At 41.4% G+C, this 26,989-nt stretch overlaps 1 protein-coding gene across 3 annotated transcripts in view; it reads left to right on the top strand.

Annotated features, from left to right (window-relative positions):
* The window catches only part of ROBO3 (roundabout guidance receptor 3), a 219,070-nt gene that overhangs the window by 127,906 nt on the left and 64,175 nt on the right, over nucleotides 1–26,989 (top strand). Inside the window, exon 1 of one of the 3 annotated variants that reach the window (XM_072156614.1) lies at nucleotides 4,680–5,054. The exons of the other annotated variants lie outside the window; for them this stretch is intronic. Coding sequence (XP_072012715.1) covers nucleotides 4,973–5,054 — 82 coding nt within the window. The 5' untranslated portion in view covers nucleotides 4,680–4,972. Of the gene's footprint in view, nucleotides 1–4,679; nucleotides 5,055–26,989 lie in introns of those variants that run through there. 3 annotated transcript variants of the gene reach the window in all.

Below are 26,989 nucleotides of genomic sequence, written 5' to 3'. Positions count from 1 at the left end.
TTTTCCATTTATTATAATTGTAGCACTATTTTTGAAACGGTGGGAAGTGCCCAGTTGAAGTCTTTAACTCAGCTGGGGTATACTACACTGGCTTTATTCAATGATCCTGCAGTTGCCCGGAGCACCAGAGATGAGTTTAATGTATCTTTTCAACATGTGTTTTTATCTTTAAGTTTGGTCACCCTCAAACTCCTCAGGGTGTGTCCACAAGTTGCAGTGAAAATCTGCATCTTCCCAAACTACATTTTTTAACAGTTGAAAAAAAAAATGGAACCGGTTTTACCTGCAAAATCAACATCTACACCAAAACCAATATCAAAACTGAATGAAGTTCTATTAGATGCAAACAAGAGGACTCACCCTGACATGACAAATCACCTGCATCTGTTTCAGCACAACCTAAAAAAATATTTTTTTTTTCTTTTAGTTGAAAGTTAAGTGATGAAAAAATAAGGGTGCGGTCACACGTTGCTGTTAAAACTGCATCTCAATTAGTTTTGGGTTGGTTTTAGGTGGTATTACTTATTTTAACAAGTGAAAGACATCAAATCAACAGGTGAACGGCATTTGTGGCACACGTTTCTCCTTCAAAATCAAATTCACCCGTTCAGTTCATGTCTTTCACCTGTGAAATTGACAAAACTGCACCTAAAACCACCTCAAAACTGATTGCGATGCAGTTTTAACTGCAATGTGTGACCGCACCCTTATTTTTTCATCACTTAAAGGGAACCTACCACCACAAATCTACCTATAAAGGTAGATCGGGTGGTAGGTGGATCAATGGGACGTGAGGATAGCCCTTGTAAGGGCTAATCCTCACGTCCCCGCAATTTTTTTTAACTTTTATCAATCGTTTATGCTAATTTTCTTATGCGGCTACTGTGGCGTGGAGTAGCCGCATCTGAGGTTACACGAGGCGGCTACTCCATGCCCCGGTAGCCTATTTTCTCCTCCTACTCACCATCTTCGGCGCGCAGCTGCTCGTAGCTGCGCGCCCTCGTCCGACGCTCCAGCAGTCTGCGCATGTGCAGAACAGCAGGCCCGCGCCTGCGCTGGTCACTGCTCCGAAGATGGTGAGTAGGAGGAGAAAATAGGCTACCGGGGAGTGGAGTAGCCGCCTCGTGTAACCTCAGATGCGGCTACTCCACGCCCCAGTGGCTGCATAATAAAATTAGCATAAACGATTGATAAAAGTTACCAAAAAATTGTGGGGACGTAAAAGGGCTATCCTCACGTCCCATTGATCCACCTACCACCCGATCTACCTTTATAGATTTGTGGTGGTAGGTTCCCTTTAACTTTCAACTACAATCTGCATGTCTGCTACCTCTCGTGCAGAGAGATAAAGTAACATGATAAAGTGTCTAATGACTTAAAGGAAACCTACCATGAGGAATCTATTATCAGAAGTAGAACTGCAGAGGCTACTGGGGCGTGGAGTAGCCTGAGCTCCCAGAGCCCGGCCAGGAAATTGACAGATTGTCTCATATTTACCTGACGCAGTATTATAAATACTGCTACGTATGGGCAAGACATTCCAGCTTTTGTAAGAGATGGCACATTTGTAGCTTTCCTCAGTCTAAATATTTGCAAATCAAACAGGGACATCAGGACAGCTGTGCCCAGCCATTGAGGAGGTTGCTATGTTAGTTTTAAAGTGTATTGTTTTTCAGATGGTGTTTGACCAGGAAACATTCAAATCAAAGAAAAGTAAAATAACAAACATGGAGAAACGACCCCCTGTAAGGTATTAAAACTGGCAATGCGTGTGGACGGCACGCTATCAACAGCCGCGCTCTGTAATGATATACATATACAATATTACATGCTACACTTGGAAGCAAAATGCACAGTGACAAGATATGCAAAACTGAGCTGTGTGTAAGATTCTGCCAACCATACACAGTATAAACATTGTCTAATGGAGGTGTGTATCAACTTATTGAGGGTTATTTATCACACTCCACCACGGCGTGATAATGTCGCAACCCTTCAGGCTCAGCCTAATCAGGAGGCTCTACCTGGCATAGAAAAGCTTGTTGTGTAATACTGCCTGCTCTATCAAAAGCTGCCATTTGTTATATAGTCTTCTGAACTGGACATCAAAGTTTAAGATGTGTGATAAAGGCCGCTGAGCCAATGTTTAGAAGTGTATCATGTAGTCTCGGGGAATATATAGCACACAGGAGCAGGCCACTCATACAATCCTAGTGATTAATAGGTTAACTGTGCCTGTCTCATTTTCCAGTGTTGGTTGTTTGAGGGGGGCAGAGGTCCCAGCTGGCGCTGTGGATAAACATTTTGCCAATTTACACCTGAAGGAAGAACATTTCTTTCTAGGCTGATCGCTAATTAAAAATAACAAGGATAAGGAGGCAGTTGGACTCTGGGGGATGCTGGGAGTTCGTGGGGACCTTGGGATGAACAATATTGCAGATTATAAGGATATAAGGATCTGATGGGGTAAAGATTTCAAATATCTGGTAATTAAAATTAAAGAAAACAGAATTCCAAAACACAATGGGGGTCATTTACTAAGGGCCCGATTCGCGTTTTCCCGACGTGTTACCCGAATATATCCGATTTGCGCCGATTTCCCCTGAATTGCCCCAGGATTTTGGCGCACGCGATCAGATTGTGGCGCATCGGCGCTGGCATGCACAAGACGGAAATCGGGGGCGTGGCCGAACGAAAACCCGACGGATTCATTGCATTTTAAAAAAAAGTGTTGTGGGACTCGCGCTTACCTTCACTCGGTCGAATCCACCGCAGAGAACGCACCGCTGGATCGCGAATGGACCGGGTAAGTAAATCTGCCCCAAAAGTAGTTCCTCCGACGGGTTTTCGTTCGGCCACGCCTCACGATTTCCGTCTCGTGCATGCCAGCGCCAATGCGCCACAATCCAATCGCGTGCGCCAAAATCCCGGGCCAATTCAGGGGAAATCGGCGCAAATCGGAAATATTCGGGTAACACATCGGGAAAATGCGAATCGGCCCTTAGTAAATGACCCCCAATGTATGGTGATTTTACCCCAAATATACTTGTCAAGTATCTTGGTTTCTGATATGCTGGATGCTATCCACTGGCAGCTGCTGCCACCACCAACCCCATAAGGGGGGGGGGGGGTCACAGAACCACAGTGTATGACAACTTGCAGGCTGGATTTACATGCTTAGATATTGTTTAGACATTCAGCCTTACTCTAAGGCTACCTGCACACGAACATTGTCCAAATTACCAGTTTTTCCATAGCTGATTTGCATCATTCTGGCATCAATTTATCATGGACCATCATAAACTATCGTCCATAAGAGATCTGTAAAAAGGTAGTTCTATCTAGGACTTACCCTACTCTTGGATGACATGCAGGATAACAGATATGGATGGACCGTTTTTGTGGGCATGCGGATTAAATACGGATTACACACTGGTGTTTTACGGACCTCAAAAATGGACCATTATTTGTGGCCAATAACAGTAGGCGATCGTGAGCAGGTAAGCTTGGATAAACCCATCTCATCATTAGGGAATAATTTATGGTCAGAGCCACCTTCAGACCTTTGTACACTTGTAGTACCAGTATGTGAGATTATTTATCTTGTTTTTTTTTAACCAGCATCATGAATGCATTTAAAAAGGAAAAAAATAATTGATCTTCTGTTTCATAATTTCTGTGTCTATGTTCCCCTCCTGATTTGGAAAAAAAAAATAATTCAAGACTGAAGTGTGAACATAGCCTTAGTTTAGGAGCGGTGGGATCTGTCCACTGTGAAAATGTTACAATGCAGTTGTGAAGTGGATGCAGAAATTTGTAAAATCTAAGAAAACAATTCTGCAAAACCTCGTCCAAGTGATTAGGCCCCATCAGCGAGGTGTCTGCAACAAATCAGGTCCTGGGTTCAAGTCCTATCCAGGTCAACATCTGCAAAGATTTTGTATGTTCTGGCCGTGTTTGCGAGGTTTCTCTCCGGATTTCCTCCGAATTATTATTATTATTATAACTGCCATAGATAATTTGGGTATTGGTCCCCTTAACATAGCAGACTCAGCAATGTTTTACATAACTACACATCATTGGCAAGTTATGGCAAGTAGCCATTACACTCAAGTGTATTCCTAGAAAGTGCATGATGTTAAATATTATATTTAATAATTTAAGAAAAGTTTTATAAGCCCTTCAAGTAAAACAGTATATTTCAGATTTTGTAATGTGACACGTGTCCTATAGATGTCGCTATTTCTACAGTTGTCACTGCTGAGCTCCATCCATCCACCTCTGTCCATCAGAATCTGCATATAGCAGCATCACATTCTGCCCTGTATAATACAGCTGTACTATATAGTTACATATTCATTATTTTCCCACAAGTTGTATGTTGATAATCAGATTTGTATTTTTATTATAACAAGGTCGTCACATTTACAAAGTGTATACCACGAGCTGTAGAGCAGTGTCATAGATAGGAATAGTTTAGATTGTAAGCTCTGTTGATCTGTGTGTAGACAGTGATTGACAGTAATCAAAGTAAATGTAAAACAATGTAAAATAGAAAGGTAATGAAAGAGGACACCACAAGCCCCCAGCTCTGGTGAGCAGCAGCTTGTGTGCTGGGAGGCTGCAGGTGCCTGTGCCTTTAAATACATGCAGGGGGGAGGAGGAGGGCTCCCTGACACAATGGTGAGGGGATTGCTGTGCTCTGGGTGAGGGGAGGCTGCAGTGTGTGTGGCTGGAGACTTGGCAGCATTGCAGGGCAGCTCTCATGCTCCTGCCCGGGACACAAGCACACAAGGGGACAGTGAGTGTCAGCTCCTGGGGTTCTATGAGGAGGACGCATAGAGTGGAGCTGGGGAGCAGGACTCAGAGCTGAGCTCCGGACTGGGACCCTGCATGGATGGGACAGGGGAAGGAGTGACTGAGTGACCATCCTCTCCATTCTACTCAGCACTTTATCTTATCTGGATTACTGATGCTCCGGGAGCAGAAGATGCCGTGTCTATGCCAGCCCTTCCTGTGGATTGTACCAGCTCTCATCATGTGCCCTGCGCTAGGTAAGCCATGTGCCAACACTACCCTCCATGTGTCCAGCGGGACATAGAGCAAAACTTTTACCGGGAGGACACATGCCCTCCGTGCCCTGTGAGGAGGTGGTATAACTTTTTAGGTCTGTGCCCTGTCCAGAGGGGTAAGTGCCTGGTCTGTGCCTCTTCAGGATACGGTATATCTGTCCTGGTCTGTGCCCTGTCAGGATATGGTATAACCTCTTGTTCCTGTGCCCTGTCAGGAGGGGTGTATCTGCCCTGCTCTGTGCCCTGTCAGGATATGGTATAACCTCTTGTTGTGCCCAGTCATAAGTGGTGTGTCTGTGGTGGTCAGTGCCTTGTCAGGATATGGTATAACCTCTTGTTCATGTGCCCTGTCAGGAAAGGGTATATATGTCCAGGTCTGTGCCCTGTCAGGATATGGATTAACCTCTTGGATATCTGCCCTGGTCTGTGCCCTGTCAGGATATGGTATAACCTCTTGGGTCTGTGCCCTGTCGGGATATGGTATAACCTCTTGGGTCTGTGCCCTGTCGGGATATGGTATAACCTCTTGGGTCTGTGCCCTGTCGGGAGGGGTATATATGTCCAGGTCTGTGCCCTGTCAGGATATGGATTAACCTCTTGGGTATCTGCCCTGGTCTGTGCCCTGTCAGGATATGGTATAACCTCTTGGGTCTGTGCCCTGTCGGGATATGGTATAACCTCTTGGGTCTGTGCCCTGTCATAAGGGATGTATCAGCCCTGGTCTGTGCCATGTCAGAATATTGTATAACCTATTGGGCCTTTGCCCTGCCAGGAGGGGGTCTATATTCCGTGGTCTGTGCCCAGTCAGGAGATGATAAATTCAGCTGGTCTCCGGATTTGTCTTGAATTTTCCTAGCCTGTTACTAGTACTATGTCTATTATATATACTTTTGTTTTGTGGGATGATGGGGTGAATTGTAGCTGAAGAAGGGGGCACTGATGCCCTGAGCAGATGTACTGTATGTAACCAGGACAAGGTGCAGCGTGGTTAGCAATGAAACCAAACATTTTATGCATCTCTTATGTGTACACTGAATAGGAAGATCTTGCACAGCACTGAGTATAAAAGGAGACACATAGGATTGGCCAATGTATACGGTACTGAGTATAAGAGGAGACACATAGGATTGGCCAATGTATACGGTACTGCGTATAAGAGGAGACACATAGGATTGGCCAATGTATACGGTACTGAGTATAAGAGGAGACACATAGGATTGGCCAATGTATACGGTACTGAGTATAAGAGGAGACACATAGGATTGGCCAATGTATACAGTACGGAGTATAAGAGGAGACACATAGGATTGACTAGTGTGTACAGTACTGAGTATATTAGTAAGGCTTGTACAGTACATAGCTTGTATGTACAGTACTGAGTATATTAAGGCGTGTTCAGTATAGATTGTGTATGTACAGCACTGAGTATATTAGTAAGGCTTGTGCAGTACAGAGATTGTGTGTACAGGAGTATATTAGTAAGGCTTGTACAGTACTGAGCTTGTGTGTACAGAAGTAAGTATATTAGTTAGGCTTGTACAGTACTGAGTATATTAGTAAGGATTGTGCAGTATGGAGCTTGTTTGTACATTATTGAGTATAATAGTAAGGCTTGTGCAGTATAGAGCTTGTGTGTACAGTAATGTGTATGTTAGTAAGGCTTGTGCAGTATAGAGCTTGTGTGTACAGAAGTAAGTATATTGGTAAGGATTGTACAGTACTGAGTATATTAGTAACGCTTGTACAGTACAGAGCTTGTGTGTACAGTACTGTGTATGTTAGTAAGGCTTGTGCAGTATAGAGCTTGTGTGTACAGAAGTAAGTATATTAGTAAGGATTGTACAGTACTGAGTATATTAGTATGGCTTGTGCAGTTCAGAGCTTGTGTGTACAGTACTGAGTATATTAATAAGGCTTGTGCAGTATGGAGCTTGTGTGTACAGTATTGAGTATATTAGTAAGGCTTGTACAGTACAGAGCTTGTATGTACAGTACTGAGTATATTAGTAAGGCTTGTGCAGTATACAGCTTGTATGTACAGAAGTAAGTATATTGGTAAGGATTGTACAGTACTGAGTATATTAATAAGGCTTGTGCAGTTCAGAGCTTGTGTGTACAGTATTGAGTAAATTAGTAAGGCTTGTGCAGTATACAGCTTGTGTGTACAGTACTGAGTATATTAATAAGGCTTGTGGAGTTCAGAGCTTGTGTGTACAGTACTGAGTATATTAGTAAGGCTTGTGCAGTATACAGCTTGTATGCACAGAAGTAAGTATATTAGTAAGGATTGTACAGTACTGAGTATATTAGCATGGCTTGTGCAGTTCAGAGCTTGTGTGTACAGTATTGAGTAAATTAGTAAGGCTTGTGCAGTATACAGCTTGTGTGTACAGTACTGAGTATATTAATAAAGCTTGTGCAGTATACAGCTTGTGTGTACAGTACTGAGTATATTAATAAGGCTTGTGGAGTTCAGAGCTTGTGTGTACAATACTGAGTTTATTAGTAAGGCTTGTGCAGTATACAGCTTGTGTGTACAGTACTGAGTATATTAGTAAGGCTTGTGCAGTATACAGCTTGTGTGTACAATACTGAGTTTATTAGTAAGGCTTGTGCAGTATACAGCTTGTGTGTACAGTACTGAGTATATTAGTAAGGCTTGTGCAGTATACAGCTTGTGTGTACAATACTGAGTATATTTGTAAGGCTTGTGCAGTATACAGCTTGTGTGTACAGTACTGAGTATATTAATAAGGCTTGTGGAGTTCAGAGCTTGTGTGTACAATACTGAGTTTATTAGTAAGGCTTGTGCAGTATACAGCTTGTGTGTACAGTACTGAGTATATTAATAAGGCTTGTGGAGTTCAGAGCTTGTGTGTACAATACTGAGTTTATTAGTAAGGCTTGTGCAGTATACAGCTTGTGTGTACAATACTGAGTATATTTGTAAGGCTTGTGCAGTATACAGCTTGTGTGTACAGTACTGAGTATATTAATAAGGCTTGTGGAGTTCAGAGCTTGTGTGTACAGTACTGAGTATATTAGTAAGGCTTGTGCAGTATACAGCTTGTGTGTACAGTACTGAGTATATTGGAAGGGCTTATGTGTTCTGTGCCATTGGCAATATTTGTGCTGCTGTGTAGGGGTAATGATGGGCAGAGGGATTGCAGTGAAGTACCCATAGCACCAGCTGAAGTGTGGGCAGATAGAGAGTTCCCTCCAGGGGTGGAGGCCGCTCTGTCATTGAATGGACAGATTTGTTACAAGAAAACATCCATAGGCCCAATAAAAGTTTTGCAAAGTGGGCATGCTAACACCTGTACTGGCTGTGGTGCCAGGGTGTGTCTGGGGTGGTCCCACTCCAGGTGTAGCGCCATACCTATGTTTCCTTCTGAATCTCCTGGTGGTATGATCTGTGCTGCCTGAGGGCAAGGCATGGCATTTTATTATCCAGGACTCTGCATGGTGGTTATTATATTGGGAAGATTTGTAGATATTCTGTATATTATTACAGTGCTGGGGCTCTGGGATCAAATCCATGAATTCCAATATTTGTGGGGTTTCTCTCAGGGATCTGGGGACACAAACTTATGCCCCTGATGACAGCCAATGTAGAGTGTAGTGGATTATTTATGAATAATCATATTAGAAATAAGATTTGTAAATTCTCTGAACTGTGTATACTGCAGAAGGACTTATGTGTACAGCATTGAGTATGCTAGAAGAACCTGTGTATTATTATTATTGAGTATACTATAATAAAGAAATCTTTATATAGTGCGGTCATATTCAGAAAGTGGAAGAATTTATGTGCACATTTATGAGTATAGTGGTAGGGACTGTATGTACAATATGTTTGTATAGTATTTATTTTATTTACCGAACTCGTGTACTTTACCAGGTATATTTATAGGACCGCTGTGTACAACATTGAGTATAGTGGTAGGGACTGTATGTACAGTATGTGTGTATAATATGTATTTTATTTACATGACTTGTGTACATTACTGAGTATATTGGTAGGGCCTGTGTGTATAGCACTAAGTATAGTTATTTGGACTGTGTGTACAGTATGTAGTATATTGAAAACATTTGTGTACATTACTGAGTATATTGGTTGGGACTGTGTGTACAGCACTGAGTATAGTTGTATTGACTGTGTGTACAGTATGTGTATATAATATGTGTTTTATTTACATGACTTGTGTACATTACTGAGTATATAGATAGGGGCTGTGTGTACAGCACTGAATATAGTTATTTGGACTGTGTGTACAGTATGTGTATATAAAGTGTATTTTATTTTCATGACTTGTGTGCATTACTGAGTATATTGGTAGGGGCTGTGTGTACAGCACTGAGTATAGTTGTATGGACTGTGTACAGTGTGTGTGTATTCTATGTACGCATAAAAGGATTTATGTACAATACTGAGTATATTAGTAGGGACTGTGTGTTCAGTGTATTTGAGTAGGGGCATACTGTGTGTAACGTGGGCTGTGCCATGCTTACAATTGCTCCCATGCTGTGTTGGCACACTTAGTTATGTATATGTTATATACCACTATGTGCTCAATCAGCTTTCTTCACCTCTCTAGTCTGGTCTTATGCGAGTAATTTCCACTTTCCAAATTTATTCTCATGGTATGACCGCTGGCGTGTATTTTATTTTCCTTTTTCCGTGAGTTTTTTGAAGCCCTGTGATTACAAGGCGGAGGTATGTGAGGAATCCACTGGACGTTCCCAGGGTTGTGTGTACAGTTGCTGCCTTGTGTGAATGTGGCTTAAATTAGCAGCGATGCCCTCTATGAACTTGTGCTGCAGTGCCCTCCACACCCGCTGCTCTATTATTTACTGTCGAGGATGAGGACCTAACTTGGAACAAGCCCTTCACTTTACCCCATTTAGAGGTCAATGGAAATTACATAAAACCATGACAGTGACCCAATATTCCCAGCAGAAATGGGAATTGATTCATCCAATGAGATGTCTGTGTCATTCAACTGGTTTCGATCACGTGTTCCTGGTGTAAAATTCAGTGAGTTACTTGTTCTTTCAACCTGTTGTTGTGTTGCATGACATTGCTTTGCCAACACTTTTGGACAAAACTATTCCTGGACCAGGACTTGTGACCTAACTGAGACCAGTACCTTTCTACCTCTTGTAACACTGACACTTTGGAGCGTTGAAGGCTCAGGATTAATGGCTGCTAAGTGGCGTCAACATGGAGGGAGCTGAGAGGGTCAGTGTAATGTCAGCTATTAGGATGTCACCCGGTCAACACTGCTCAGGGCCTGGGGTAGAAATCCCCTCCAGGATAGGACTGACACATTGACAGCTATTTTCTTTTCTTCTTGACAAATGTAACAGATTTAGAGTCAGAACAGTCACTTAAGAGGTGTCAGGGATGGGCAAAGTAACAAAAAGTGCAACATAAAAACCAACCCAGTCCTGCCATATAGAGAACTGTATTACACTTACAGATGCTGCTTTGTCTTTGATCTTTCAAGAACACAAATCCTATATCTGAACCTCCAAACCTCCTTAAAGGGGTATTCCCACCTTGGCAAATTAATGTTATTGTTTGTAAGATGAAAAATTATACAGTTTTCCAATATACTTTCTGTATCAATTCCTTACGGAATTGGAGTTTTCTGGATCTCTGATTGCTGTCATTTATAGTAAGCTTCTATGTTTGCTTCCAAAGGACAGAAATCTGACCATGGTCACACAGCTGCACGGCTCGTTAGTATCATAGAGAGTAATTAGAGCTGTGTGATATAACGAGCAGCGCACCTGTATGACCATGGTCAGATTTCTGTCCACGAGAAGTAAACATAGAAGCTTTCTATAAAATAACAGCAGGCAGAGATCTAGAAAGGAATTGATACAGAAAGTATATTGGAAATTTGCATACATTTTCATTATTCAAACAATATCCATTACTTGCAGAAATGGTAATACCCCTTTAATAATAATCACCCTGTAACTAACTACAGTGCAACATGCTGCTCCCCCATTATAATGTTACCATTACCTCTGCCTTGTAATATTATCAGTAAATGACTGCCCTATCTGTGCCTGTTTTGGTAACATTGAGGGGGGTAGTTGCACTTGCAGCTGAAGCTAGTGCCCAGAGCTGTGTCCTTGGCGTGTGGCCTCATGTCACAGGCGGAGATTCGTCTTGACAGCCGAGCCGCTGTTTCTTTCATGAATATGTATCCACACTAATCGCTTTTACCCTCATAAATTCTCATTAAATGCCCAGAACAGCCACATAATTGGCATCGACATTGATCCCCATTAGTGCTAAATTTCCAGCAGTTTTGTTTTGAGTCACGGCTTTAGGGGATATTAGGTGGATGGGGGGCTGGATATACCACCAGAGTATGGCTGCTCTGCCAATTACCCCAGGGGTTCCTCTGCCTTGTTTTACAGCAGAGCAATGTAATGTCCCCTTATTATTCCCCTCTGCAGCAGCTTCCTGATAATCTCCTTTTTTACTTACTGTTTGTTATGTTATAATTATATAATTATAGTTTATCATTTTCTGTCTTTGCTGAAATAGTCAGCTACCCATTCACTTCTGGTACCTGCACATAAGCAGGGTTGCAGTATAAAGCATGGGGGAAAGACAGAGCCAAATCATTGACAATACATAATATATATATAACACAGAGTTTCTGTGGGGTTTAAAGTTGGCCTGTAGTGTAGATTTGTATCCTGATGAAGAGCAGAAGAAGAGAAATCAGGCGATCAACCTTTTTTTTTATCCTTTGATGATCACTGTTTAGTGTGTATAAAATGCTGTGAATTTTCTGTTTCATGCATAACATCATGTCTCATGTCTGAAGAGCAGGGCCGATTCTAGCATATTTGCTGCCTGAGGCGAATATTAAAATGCTGCCCCCCCCCCCACGCTCCCTGTTAAGTAAATGCTGAAAACTTTACTAACAATTAACAACCCTACAGACAGCTCCCTGACACTGTGTGACTGACTACAGGATCTGAGAGACATTAGTGGCATCTAGTACCTTATAGATGACAATCTCTTCCATCAGGACGACTTTATTCCGGGTTCTCCAATCCATGACGTATCACTGCTGAATTCACGGCCGGATATCTTCAGCTAGGTGTCCATCTCCACCCGGTGTCCCTAAAAATACCACAGTCACTTACAGTATGAAGTCTCCTGGAAAACAACACTGCGCTCCTAAATAATATATACCCCTCACAACACAACTGACCGCACGCTACCCCACATATAACACATCCCTTCATTATATAGGGATAAAATCTATATACATATAATATACTGTATCCCATATACAGCCCCTGCAGCTAAGTAATATACTGTACCCGATATACAGCCCCCCCCAGCATAGTAATATACTGTATCCCATATACATCCCCCCAGCTTAGTAATATACTGTACCCCATATACAGCCCCCCAGCTTAGTAATATACTGTACCCCATATACATCCCCCCAGCTTAGTAATATACTGTATCCCATATACATCCCCCCAGCTTAGTGATATAGTGATATATAATATATACAGCACCCCCCAGTATAAAATGATTCTGGCCCCATATAATATATACTGAATCCCCCCCAGTATAAAATAATTATAGCCCCAAATAATATCTATAGCATCCCCCCCCCAGTATAAAATAATTATAGCCCCAAATAATATCTATAGCATCCCCCCAGTATAAAATAAGTATAGCCCCAAATAATATCTATAGCATCCCCCCCCCCAGTATAAAATAATTATAGCCCCAAATAATATCTATAGCATCCCCCCAGTATAAAATAATTATAGCCCCAAATAATATCTATAGCCCCCCCAAGTATAAAATAATTATAGCCCCAAATAATATATATAGCATCCCCCCAGTATAAAATAATTATAGCCCCAAATAATATCTATAGCATCCCCCCCAGTATAAAATAATTATAGCCCCAAATACTATCTATAGCCCCCCCAAGTATAAAATAATTATGGCCCCATATAATATCTATAGCATCCCCCTAGTATTAAACAATCATAGCCCCAAATAATATATATATAGCATTCCCCCCAGTATAAAATAATTACAGTATAGCCCCAAATAATATAAATATATATTGCATCCCCCCCAGTAATAAAGAAATAATTATAGCCCCAAATAAAATAGCATTCCATGATCCCCCCCCCCCCCAGTTTAAAATAATTCTGGCCCCATATGATATATATAGCCCCCCACCCCCCGCAGTATTAATTATTAGCCACAATTAATTAAATACATGAAAAATAATAAAAATCATACTCACCTGCAGGCAGCTGCTCCCTCGGCGCGGCTCCGGTGTTCACGCGGCTCTCCTGTGAGACGCGGCTCCGCACAGTGACACAGGCGCCGCGCCATGACGTCATGGCGCCTGTGTCACTGCTTAGAACGGAGCGACGCAGCTGCCGGAAAGGCGCTGCGTCGCTCCGCATATAAATCGCGCCTGTGTCTTAAAGAGACAGGCGCGATTTATTTAGCTGGTGGGCGATTCGGGCGTTAATGGACGCCCGAATCGCCCACTTTAGAGCGGCGAATTTCGCCGCCCTTTACAGGGACCCGCATTCTGCCGCCTGAAGCGAGATTTTCATCTCGCCTCATGGCAGATGCGGCCCTGCTGAAGAGAACTACTATTCTTGAAAGCTCACCATCAAATATACTCAGTTAGCCTCAAAAAGGTATTGCCTGATTTCTTCTATATAAGATGCTGACGTCTTACAACTATTATTAGTTGGGCAAGATGCTAGGAGTCCTGTATAAATGTATATATGAATATATGTGCTTTTTATGTCTCTTTTACCTCTTTTATTTATCAACCTATATTAGGTAACTACATTCCTGTTTGACACATCATCCTTTGAATATACTTGATACATCGCAGTGTCCGTAGTTTGAGGCTCGGTACATTACACTAACCTAAGGTGCTCTACAAATCGGTTATATAAAGACAAAAAACAGACCAAATCCTCATGCCCAAACCTGCATCCTGCACAATAGGTAGCGAAGCACATCAGACAAATTGCTGTTATATATTCTACTGCGGAAGCTTCCTTAAACCCAGATCCCCCCTCCTCCTCCTTTTTCTTGCAGAGCATGTGTTGAGGGGGCATTCACCACCAGCCTCCCCCTCCCCCGCCACCGGGCCTCTATCTCCTGTGATCAGCTATTTGTCACTGGGGTTTTCTAGTCAAAGAATTGGCTCAACTTTCTCAACCTGGAAGTTATGTGACCCTCCCTCCCCCTTTCCTTTAGCCTTGTCCTAAAGGCTAATAAATTTTAGGAACTTGAGCTGGAGTAGAGAGACACATTCCTTCTTTTATTCAATTGGATTTTGTTACATGAGAAAATTATATTTATCACCTTGAGTCATTATCCAGAGGAAACAGAGAGGAATTTGCAAAGGATACAGGGCAGAACTACTGAGATATCCACATTTCCCCAATATAAGCTGGAAAAAGAAAGTAAAGGAATTATATATAAGTAATTAGTATATCATCAATTGTACGTTATTACTAACAATATAGTAATTGTAGTAAGGATGCAAACAGATTCTGTGCCTGGTTGGACTGATTAATCATATATCCGATCATCCTTATCAGTAAACTAAGGATCTAGCACACATTCCCATGCAGGGCCGGCACCAGCACTGGGCATACCTGGGAAAGTGCTGGGGCCCAGAGCTGCTTTGGGGGGGCCCACATAATGTTATACATAATGAATCCATATTGTGTGAGAGGAGGTTATATAAAATAACAACGAGGGGGATGTATATAAAATAACCATGAGGGGGCTGTTTGGTATGATAAGGAGGGAATATTTTAGGGAACAAGAGACTGTTTTAGTTTCTGAATTTTAATGCGGCCAAGTGAGTTCACTGCAAAGGGGTCCTCTGAGGCTCTATCACCCAGGAGCCTACTGAATCTTGTCGCCAACCCTGTCTCCTTGTATTTCTATGGGCTCACAGACATGGTTGTTTTATCCATGGCTCAGTGTATTGGCCAACTACCGAGGCCGCAAATTATGGAGCAAGTCCTATTCCTGTCCGAGTTTGCGGCTCAGGTAGTCTTTTTTACTGTCCTCCGTTATTTGCAGCATGTGAATGCACATGGTCTTGTACAGGGAGCCTAAACTTGCTGATCAGGAGCATAGTGTGAGAAATAGGATGCATTTACCAAAAGTGTCAAATTGATGTCTACAATTGACTTGCATTAAACACAAGTCTATCATAGGCTCAGTAGGGAGTGCGGATTAATGTAACAGTTGATGTAGTGGGAATAGAGCTAATGTTACTATCCCTCTAGTGAGAAAACATAACTTTCTGGTATTTGCCATGCATATACTTAGAGAGTATGCCTGGAAGGTCGCCTTGACTTCACTCACACTGTGTTACTAATATTTCAAAGCTTTGCATCTTTTTGCAACGTGTACCTTTCAGGGTGTGCGTTTCATTTTCCTAGCACCACTTGTCCATCTGTCTGGGTGACCACTATTTCGGTGTGCGTTGCTGTGGTCTACAAGATGAATCCCCTCTCACCCCTTTAACATTTCACTGGGTGACTTACGGCTCAGACCACCAATTTTCCTGCATTATATTTGACCTGTCAGTTTAGTGTTATAGTAAAGTAATCAGTTTAATCTGATAGAAGAAAATATTGCTGAGCACATAAGAAAGAAGCCACATCAGCTTTAGTACAAGTTGCTGATACAGTGCGACTTTCCTTTTAGAAGGTGTTGGCTGCTTCCCTCTGGGTCATGTCATATTCTGTAAGTAATATTCATGTTTCTTTCATCAGTTGTCTATTTGTGTCTCTATAAACGTAGCTAGGAAAGGTTTATTGGACGTAACATGCTGTAACCAATTTCAGATGTGCTTATACACCCTCTTGTATAAGACCATTGGATTCACTGGCACAGTAGAGAGAGACTGTCAGAGGCACTTACCTGAACTCCTTGCTAGTGATTGACATGTCCGTAAAAACAAGTGCTCCCCCATTTTAAAACAGTTATGAGACAAAATCATCAAAATGAACAATCTGAGTTTTTTTTCTTTTAAATATTTATTGAATTCTCGACAACATACAAGTACAGTTCCACAATTCAACCCAATGGGCCTAATTACAATCTGGTTCATAGCAAACGAGTATTGATGTTAACACATCTCAAAATCCCATCACATGTCATTTTCTTGGGGAGTGTTCTCACTTGTATCTACTATCGCTTTAGCCTCACTTGGTCCATTATAATGTAGACCAGGCTAGGTGTAATCCTTAACTTACACCCATGTAGAAGTCTCTTTAGGACCTAAACAGGCAGTGACAGAAAAAGTAAAATACAAAACAATAAAACACATTAAATATTGAACTAGGCCTGGAAAAATCTGGGTTTTTGAAGTTTGTATGAAGGTATAGATTTTAGGTGCAGCACGAGAGAAACCATGTAATATTGTAAGAATTCACAGGAAACAGATATTAATATTCTATGTAATCCAGTATATATCAAAACCATTACATAGAATCAACTGTATCCTACTACAATCATAGGCATGCAGAATGTGGGACTTCTAGGGCTCTATTAGACCTGTAATGTACCTCCATGATGGCCTACATTAGTCAGTCCACTCGATTGAAGCTGGGTTTACACTTACAAATTTCTGGTCACTTGTTTTGTAAGGACAAGCCCAACTCTATTCTTCCTTATCTGTAATGATCTTCATAAAACAAAAACCTTCTATTCCCTCTAATGGTATTGTCTTATCTATTATACACACCAATCATTGATAATAGACACATCTATACTCATGATAGATCAGTTTTGTGGCAGATGACACAAATGTAATTTGAAAAGGTAATTTACACACAAAGGTGATTTATCTTTGTTGTTTGATTGGACAGAGATGGGTCAAATAATCTGTACTAATAAATGGTTCAGAAAAGTTGGCCCATTGAGAACTTTGGTAAGCTTTTAATTTTATGCCATGAATGAATGCCTTTGGAGTGTAGCTCACAGAATCACAGGCCTCATATAAACTGAAAGATGAGATTCTTATCTTTATTGTGACACCAGCAGCATGTTTCTAGGTGCTATAGGGGCTATAGGACTGAAGATAGGGACGTCTTAAGTGACTTTTCTCCCTGCAGCCTCTAAATTTGACTGATCTCAGTTATATATGGCTCTTCTCTGCTCATTTTCACATTACTGGAAGAAAATGGCCGAGCTTTTATATAAAAGGAAATTCTTGAAAGGACATTTCTTACTCTACTTGAGGGGGCTGGTAGTAGTAAAAACTGGTGATGGTGTCCCTTTAAAACAAAGGTAGTTAGCCATTCTGTAATTGTTCAGAGGATTTTCAGTGGGTAATACCTGATGCATTCAAGTCTGTCATTTATCAATAATTGTTGATCCTTAAGTTAGGTCCATAGAAGTGCAGTGCACACAGTTACTTTTTGACACTCTGTGACTGTGACTATTCCTACCTGTAGAGTTGCTATAATTTCTTCCAATAGTTCCTCCCTTTATGTATATGGCAGCTGGACCCATCCTTCAGCACAGAATCGGGGTGCCTGTGACAAGTCACATTAACTTAATTGCCACCCGCTCTGAGATTCTGGAAAGTGCCTTTTACCTAAAGAGCATTTCTAATCTCCTTTGCTTATTGCAGGGTAGAGGTTGCTCCTTTTTTCCTGTAAGGATTGGATTCCTTCTCTTAATCTATTTTGCCTTGGCCTCAATTAGAGAGAAAGCCTTGTGTAATGACAGCGCCGCAGCCACCGGGTCCCCAGGTTATTAGAATAACAAAGCCGGGATATGACATTTACTTTACAGAGGTCAAAGGAGAAAACTCAAGGTGACTATTAGTGAATTTCAAAAGGTGGGGGGTTGGAAAAGCATGGCCGCCATGAAGGAATAAACCTGTTGCATCTCTTTTAAGATGCAAATAATTAAGTTAATGGTGGTTTTTATTTGGCCCTGAATTATTGTTGATTCCGCTTACCCAGAATCCCATATTTCCTAATGGCTTTAAGAATGTATTTGTATTACTCAGGTAGTCATGTAGTTATCAATAGAGATGAGAGGACCCGATGTTTAGGTTCTTGTTCGATGTTTAGGTTCCGCTGCCTGGCCAATCATAGCCATGGCTAGTTGCTAGGATTAGCTGTTCAATTTGCCGGATTGGCTGTTCAGCCTCCAATCCAGCAATATGTCCTGGGCAGGTGGCCGAATCCAACCCGATCTTCTGGTCCGCTCATCTCTATTTATAAACATCAGATCATCAGGATCTTCTTCTGCTGCTTTTCCTAGTACAGGCTTTTTTCTGCAGTCACCAAAAGCCACTTGCCGGCCCATGAGCTTCCCCCTTGTTATAATGTTCCGGTTGCACTTTGTATAACAGCATAGATAACTGGGCTTAGAAAATTCTTCAGGTCACAAGTGTTATGATACTCTCAGACAATGGTTTAAGGCCAGTTGCCCACGAGCAAGTTTGTTCTGATTAACTCCCTCATTGCCAGATTAAACCTATTGCCAAGTGGCATGCTGAGTTCAGTTCAGCAGTTGTACACTTCTTCCACTAGGTTTGTCCAATGTGTCTGAACAGACTCACTTGTGGGCAGTAAGCACCAGGAAAGGTTTACAGTAATGTAATCTATAGACCTCAGTTCATTCAATAAAGGCCAAAACAACATCAGTTTGGAGGGTATTTGGCAGGATTTTGTTGTCCAAATAGCTCCCGGGATTACGCTGTTCCATGCTCTTGTGGTGAACAGTGTTTACTATGTGGCTAGCCAAGGGTGACTGATGCTATTCAGTTTAACACATACTGCAGGGATTTCTCACCTGTATGTTAAACTGATGTAAAACTTGGTCTGAAATTAGGCTTTTATTTTATCGTTGTGGTGGTAAAATAAACTGCAAGAAAGTGTACGATTATTATAATGGGTGTCGCCGTTTGCGTGTTCTCTATAGTTGAGGTGTTAAAAGTAACTGAGTCACATCACCTGCCAAATTGTTGGAAGTTTGCTTGTAATCAGTATGCACATTATCTTGTTTTCCCTGTTTCTGGAATTTACTTTTTTTTTCATTTCAGAAAAGAAAAAGTGATAATAGTAATCTTTGTAATTCATTATAATTCATTTACTAAAGAAGCTTCTTTGTTTCTTTATCTGCTCTTTTTCCATTAGTGAGCAGTGTATAGTAAAGCCTTCTGAGCTCCATACACTTCAGACAGATAAGGAGGCTATAGATTAACTCTTTCAATACCTAAAGTATATTTCACATGGTGATTCAGTTCTGATAAAATTAGACTATCCAGGGATGGTCTGTAAAGAGTTAAGTCATTAGACACTTTATCAGGTTCTCCAGTGGAGAACAGGTCAGAAAGCTGATTTACATAAACTGCCTAAATAAGGAAGGGGAAAAAATGAACATTGTATTTTTACTAAAGTACACAACAAAGTTTATAATTATTATTATCTGCACTATTGATTATAAAATTTAGTCAAAAGTTTAGTTACCTAGAGTTACCTTATCTAGAGTGGGTACACATGGAGAAGGGACCTACGGTGGCTCAGTGGTTAGCACTACAGCCTTGCAACACTGGGGTCCTGGGTTTAAGTCCCTTCCAGGTCAACATCTGCAAAGAGTTTGTATGTTCTCTCAGTGTTTGCGTGGGTTTCCTCCGGGTCCTCCGGATTCCACCCACACTCCAAAAACATACTGGTAGGTTGATTAGATTGTGAGCCCCATTGGGGACAGGGAGTGATTTGGACAGCTCTGTGCAGCGCTGCGTAATCTGTGTGTGCAATATAAATAAAGGAATTATTATAAAACATAGCAGACTGATTTGCAATCAACAGTTATCCATGCTTAGCTGAACAAGAATAGTCGGTTTTGACAAATCTACAATATTGGGGAAACTTGAGAAGCATCACTTCAAGACCATATAGATTTATCATTCAGGAGTAGTGGAAAGATGGGTGGCAATGTGGCCATTGTGTTTTAATTGTGTCAAATCATATCTCAGATTTCTCCCAAAAATGAAAAATAATTGGATATTTACTCAACTTCCTTGGAAAATGAGAACAGATGAAGAAGTCAAGGCCAAGGCGTTTGTGGAGGAGTCTACGACATTCCTCCCTTTCTCCCAAACAACAGATGAGGAATGAAGGAAATGTAGAGGGGGTGTTACATATTTTTATCTGCTATGTAAACAGTGGTACACGTGTTTGGGTTTGAGGTTATTGTATCCAGAGGTTTTTTCTGTTCTTCGCTGAAATCACTCACTACAGTGTAACATGATTTGGCTTAATATTAGCTAAACCAATATTAATATGCGCTTACATCTCAAGGACACTGTAGCAAATTAAGAGGCTGAATTTTAATGGATAATAAATCTCCATCATTATGCCTTACCCTGTAGGACTATAACAGTGTATGTGCTTACAGGAATGGGGTACTGGATGATGGGACTGTTGTTTATGCACCAGATTTATTGAATATTTCTTATTTGACCTCCCTAAATCAATATAGATTGATGAGTGGTTGCCTGGTTACTAGATTTACATTATTAATTTATCAGTCTGCGTATGAAGTCCTATGTAACACCACAGCAATACATATTATTCAATAACTGCTTTATCTGTAACTTTCATCATCTTCATAGAATAAGACACTTTATTTAACATGCATGTTGAACTAAAAATGAGCACCTGTCTTAAAACAATTCTGTCTAGACCCAATACCATGCCCTTGTTTCAACAGATGGCACATGTTCCAATGTATTTCCATGGGCTCATAAGCACAGCTGTGGTTTCCATGACCCAGTGTATGAGCCGACTTGGGCACTCTTTTCTCCTGTCTTACGCCAATAACATACAGGCCATAAACCATGTAGCACGGAGCCATTGTTTGTGGCTGAGAATGTACACATTCATGTGCAGGGATATTTCTCTTGGACTTGTACTTATAGCTCTGAGTAAGCAAGTCTGCCTTATCTATATGTAACTAGGCATTCTGGTATGATATGGAGTTCCAGTAGCTTTAGGGATTACCCACAGCCACTCATCAGACGGCAGGACCAATGTTGTCTTGTAATTGTTATAAAACCTCCCAGAAAAAAACCCTTGTGTTGCACAAAACCAAATAAATTCATGATAAATCTCTATAACTTGGCCTGCCGCCCCCTTCACACAGGCTCTCATGATACAGGGCCTGACACCAGCCTCTCCAACACTAAATCAATGTGTCAGCTTTTAGCGAAGCCGATGTTTTATTGAAAATTATTTTTTTCTGAGGTCAGACCTTGCCTGACAGCGGTGAAGGAGGCATATGATCCATAAGATCATAAATCATTCTGGGCCGCTATATTGTCCTCTGTCACCTCAAAGGAACCAACAAACTAATTTTTCACAAACCCAAGTGTAATCGACTGGAGACAATAAGGTTCCTGAATATCAGAGAAACAGGACCATTAGATAGGGCAACCTATCTAGCCTTCATCATGTGGAAATTTTGGGACTTTTTTATGTTTGGATTTATACTTATCATGTTTCTTGCTTATGTTTTAATTTCCTTTTGTGCTACAAAGGAATTTGGGGCAAAAAAGAACCTTTTCCGCCCGGTCTTTGAGCACATTTGCAATTGAATTGCCAGGCCTGGTCATCAGGGGAGAGATGCAAAAAACTATTCGGAATAAGGAGAAAATGGCAGGGAAGGGGAGTCATTGTCAGGACCTGGCTTCTTTTCTTTTGGATGGTGGGATCAAGACAGATTAGCTGTTTTTTAGGTGTTTTCTTTAAGATGAGATCTATAGCAACTGTTGGAGGCAGGATCAGAATGTGAAAGGCCCCTCCAGGCTGAGACAATGGAGCAGGACCCAAGCATTGGGAAATTTACACGGCAGAGGAACAATAAGTGTCAGATAATCAGTAAATCCCTGGTATGCCAGAGGTCATATAGAAAACTGGACTTTCTGTGACTTTTCGGGGCACCTTTAAAATGGCCACCTCATGTTTTTTTGAAAAGCGCATTGACCTCCCACTTGGTTTTATGACTGTTTTGCGCGCTCAAGCAGGAACACTTGTTGTTTTATTGCAATATCTGGAATTTGGGTAATTGCTACCCTTCTGTTACTCTCCAGATAAGAGAGGTTCCAAGATATATAAAATGTCACTAGAGGCCTATAGTGTCTGGCTTGATGATGAAAGAGAGTTCAGATGCTTTTAAAGGAAACCTACCACATGAAATAGTAGGTGTAAGCTGCAAATACTGAGCTGGTGCCGGAGCTTATTTTTGTTAGTGTCAAAAACCGCTGTATCGCGGTTTAAACAATTTTTAATCTTTATATCTGAAGCAGCTTCGGCGGACCATGCACGTGACTGTGCGCGCGTGACATCACCGGCTCTCCGGAACTCGTTACTCAAGTTACTCAAAGTTATTTTGTTTTTCCTGAGAAGCTATGTTTATTATAATGTTATGATGATTATAATAGAGGCACTGGGCAAAGCCATCTAGGGGCCCATGACCGCCCAAACACCAATTTTGATACTGCCCTGTAGATGTAATAAGGAGAAAGTGCCTCCAGCTCTCCCCTACTAATACATATGTGTGTACTTCTGATATGTGTCTACTTCTTACAGGACTTAGAGGACTTTGAAAGGTCTTCCAAGAGGATCTTTAACAACATGTGAAGTATTGAACTGAACAGCCCTTACCCTGTAGTTATCTGAAATGAGATTGGTTCTCGTACCATTTCTAAGCAGCATTTTAGAAAACTTTCCATAAATCCCAAGGCCCAGGCAGTCTTATTCCGCCCTTCTATGCAAATGACAGACACATATGCCACTATTTTGCTTATCATCTGAAGAACTTTAGACTAGTTGAGATAATACTGAGACTGTGACATCCAATATGGTGATAGGTCCTTCCTTCACTTCCTTTCCCTGGAACAGAAATAATATTCAGAATAACCACAAGACAAATTTGTATATATTTTTGGAGGCAACGGCTTTTTATGATAAAAGAATGAAAACTAAATTCCCATTCTTAATAAATTCCCCCATCTTGTGAATGACAACTAGGTCCTGACTCATTACACAAAGGTTTCTTTGTTTTTCTCTGATTGGTCTATAGATTTATTATAATTGTGCTTCATTGATTTGCTGCGCTTGTAGATGTTGTAATCAGATGCAAGATTGAGGGTCTCCGGTGAAGGGTCCCAAATATCTTAGCTTGCGTATATCAGAAGCACCGTGGGCTGTCAGGGTGCGCTGTTCTCATATTATACTATTATAAACTAGAACACTGTCCCTTAGCGGCTTAGCTGATTTTTCATCTATGTTCTGCATAATGTTTGTTGCCTAAAGCACACTCGTCTGTAACGGTGCACACTTTCTTAGGTGTATAATCCTTAAATATGGTTGAATGAAGTCATCTGGAGGCTCCTGCAGTGGAGGAGTGCAGGCTTTCTGTAATTACAGCCGTGGGTTTGTTGTTACCTGAAGGGAAGGCCTTGAAAATATTCTTTTTTATTAACAAGATTATTCCCAAATTTTAGGTGATTAACTGTGGTGATTCTGGATGGAGCAGGATTAGGCCGACCCGCTGCAGGCTCATATTTTATTTATATATTTATTTCCTCTAAGACGGTGAGTCAAACAAGCGGATTAGTGGAAGACTCAATTAGGCGTGATGCCTTTAGCTGCTGCTAAGTCAGGCAGGTATCCCGCACAATCCTCTTTTGTCTAATTGGCCTTCATGATTTGCATCTTTGTGTGAATTCCACCCTGGGGTCTAAACTCGACAATTTCCCTCCTGCCATGCAAATAAGTCTTCTTCTTCAGCTCAACTCAATCTCCCCGAACAACAGAGGCAGCCTGGACCTCATTAGCAAACACCTTTTCCCCCCAACCCCAAGAAGCCTCTGAAAGAATGTATGTGGGGGAGAACTGGCCCGGTTATAAGAAATCTAAGGAGAGGGCAGCAATAACCTACACATAGAAGCAGATACAGCGTGTCAAAGAATACAAAATTATGTATTCATGTACGGTGTCCTAAGGCATAAAATAACTGTAATATGACATGAATGGATGCTGCTATTGTACTGGCCTCTATGGACAAGCATATAGCTACCACATTACCTCTCCTATATATTGTTCTATGGCTACTGTAGTGCTGCCTGGCTAACTACTATAATGACTGCTATCATACTGCATTCTATGTTACTACTAGTTTATTACTACTACGAAGATTACTAGTGGTATGAAGCTGTGCCTATGTACAAGATTACAATTACTAGGCTATTGATCCATATACTGCTTGGCTACTGTGGCTGAGAATATAACTACCATAATTATTTTCCTTCTGTATTAGACCATAAGGAACTACTATAATACTGACCCTAAATACAAGGATAGAATTACTATAATACTGCCCCCTATATATAAGGATATAACTATTATAATACTGCCCCCTAATGCACAAGAATATAACTACTATAATACTTCTCCATATGTTCTGGAATATAATTATCAGAATAGCGTTCAAGAATGTATCTGTTTTGCTAGGTACAATCATCTATTTTGCTATTACTCCTATGTACTGGAATATACCGTAACTGCTATAATACAGCTCACTATATACAACAATATGACTACTCTAAATCCCCCCCCCCCCTCCCATGAATATAACTCCTATAATACTGCTCTTATGAACACAATTGCTGCTCCATATGTGACCCATATTTTGACCTGTATGTACATTGTCTGCTCAGTGCAGGATCCATTCCCTGGGCCATCAGTGTAATTCAGTAAACCTTACACATTGTACCTGCCGCTGGTCTCGGATCTCCTGCTGCTAGGCTTTGGTGTTTTTATTCCAGATATTAGAGAATAAATGCAGCAGAAGCGTCTGTAAGGCTAATACTCTAGTGATAGAATTGCTTTGTATCAGACACGTGGGGATTGTTAATGCAACAAATTCAGTGTAAATTTTCTGCCTTTTAGAAAAAGTATAATGTATTCCACTCGGCCTCCTGAAAACCAAGCAGCAAAATGTAATTGAAAAGGCAGATTGCAGCCGCTTGAATAGACTTAGTGAGTGTTGTGAGGCTTGGTGCCTGGGTAACCACGTCCACCTCATTAAACTGACCGGCTAGGGGACATTAATACAACAAATGGGAACACAGTAAGGTAATTACTGTAAAAGGGTGTCTACCAAATTAACTAGTTCAGTCACCTCCCCCCCCTCATTCTCTTTAGTCTTGCTATGTGTGTTGAATTTTACATATTAGAAGTCACATTATGCCTGGCGGAGAAGGCACATGACTGGTGGAAAAGGGACATAACTGGCAGAGAAGGGACATAATTGGAGGCAAAGGTACATAAATCTCCCCCTCCACACCAGTTTCCTGGATTCTCGAAACCACACTCCACTTTGGGTGTTCGTGGACGGGTAGCGGCGGGCTGAGACAATAGCAGAAAACTCTGACAGTTCAGACCTAGTATAAATAGGTCTGAACTGGCATAGTTTGCGACCAATCTACTATAATGCTGGAGCCTCTTAGTAGATATGGGCCCCTGAGCGCCAATAGGGAGGGGATTGGGATGTGGGCAGATCTAGATTATCATTGTAGCTTCCGCTCCAGGCCTGAAAATTCTTCCTATTCAAGGAAACCTGAATTTGTCACCCTTTCTTTCTACTGTATTTGTGTTCTTAGGATTCTGATACGTTTGAAAGCAATGACAGAGATGGGAGCAAGAAGTTACTGCTTAAATTTCACTTAAATGTTGGCACTTTGGGATAAATAAGTGGGTTTTGGTTGTAGTGTGGGCATTCAGTCTCTAAAAGGTTCACCATCACTGGTATAGGGTGTAAGACCCCAATCAAACTAATATTGATGATCTAACCATATTAGTATTGCTATCTTGAGATAAGTGCTAGCAGTGTATGCCAAGTGGGCCACTATAGAGATCCATTTAAGGAAAGCTATTTCAGTATTTTTGCCCATTATGGATACAGAATAGGGCAGTGGTGGCGAACCTATGGCACGGGTGCCACAGGTGGCACTCAAAGCCCTCTCTGTGGGCACCCAGGCCATCACCACAGAGGCTACGGAGGAAGCGCAAAAAGGCTCCATCATGAGCATAAGGTAACGAGAATGGCATATGGGAGATCACCGAATAGGACAAAAGGTATCTTAGTGGATTCACAGGCAGCCAAGGAATTGCCGTGTTCAGTCTATCTTAAGGGGGTTGTCAAGAAGTTTTGAAAAACTTGGCTACTTTCTTCCAAACACAGCTCCACACCTGACCATGGTTTGTGTCAGTATTGCAACTCTGCTGGATAAAAATGAATAGAGCTGAGTCCCAATAACGTTACAAACCATTGTCCGGTGGAAAGAAATCAGTCAAGTTATTCAACCTCTGGAAACCCCCTTTAAAGCAACAGCACTGTGTGAGACTACTGGAGGAAATTGCAAGGGGTGGGTAGATCTGCATTATCATTGTTGCTCCAGAGATGACAATTCTTACTGTTCAGGGCAACCAGAATTTGTCCTCATTCTTTCTACTGTATTGATGTCCTCAGCATACTGACCTGATAGAAAGCTATGACAGAGAAGGGAACAATACGTTTACTGCTTTAATTGCCATGTTGACACTTTGTGATAAATACGTGGCTTTTGGTTGTAGTTTGGGCACGGGGTCTTGTCTATCGGGAGGAGATGCCCTATTTGGACACCCAGGCCATTGCTTGTTGGCTGGTAGTCTCATGTACATCTATGCTTTCAGAGCAGAAGGATCAGGCATGTTGAAATGAAACAGCCCAATCCTACCCAGCATCTGCCCTGCTGAAATGGGCAGTTTTGGCCAACATTGGT

This window comes from Engystomops pustulosus, chromosome 6, assembly GCF_040894005.1.
Source record: "Engystomops pustulosus chromosome 6, aEngPut4.maternal, whole genome shotgun sequence".
Classification (NCBI taxonomy): Eukaryota; Metazoa; Chordata; class Amphibia; order Anura; family Leptodactylidae; genus Engystomops; species Engystomops pustulosus.
This window is presented reverse-complemented; position numbering and strand designations above follow the sequence as displayed.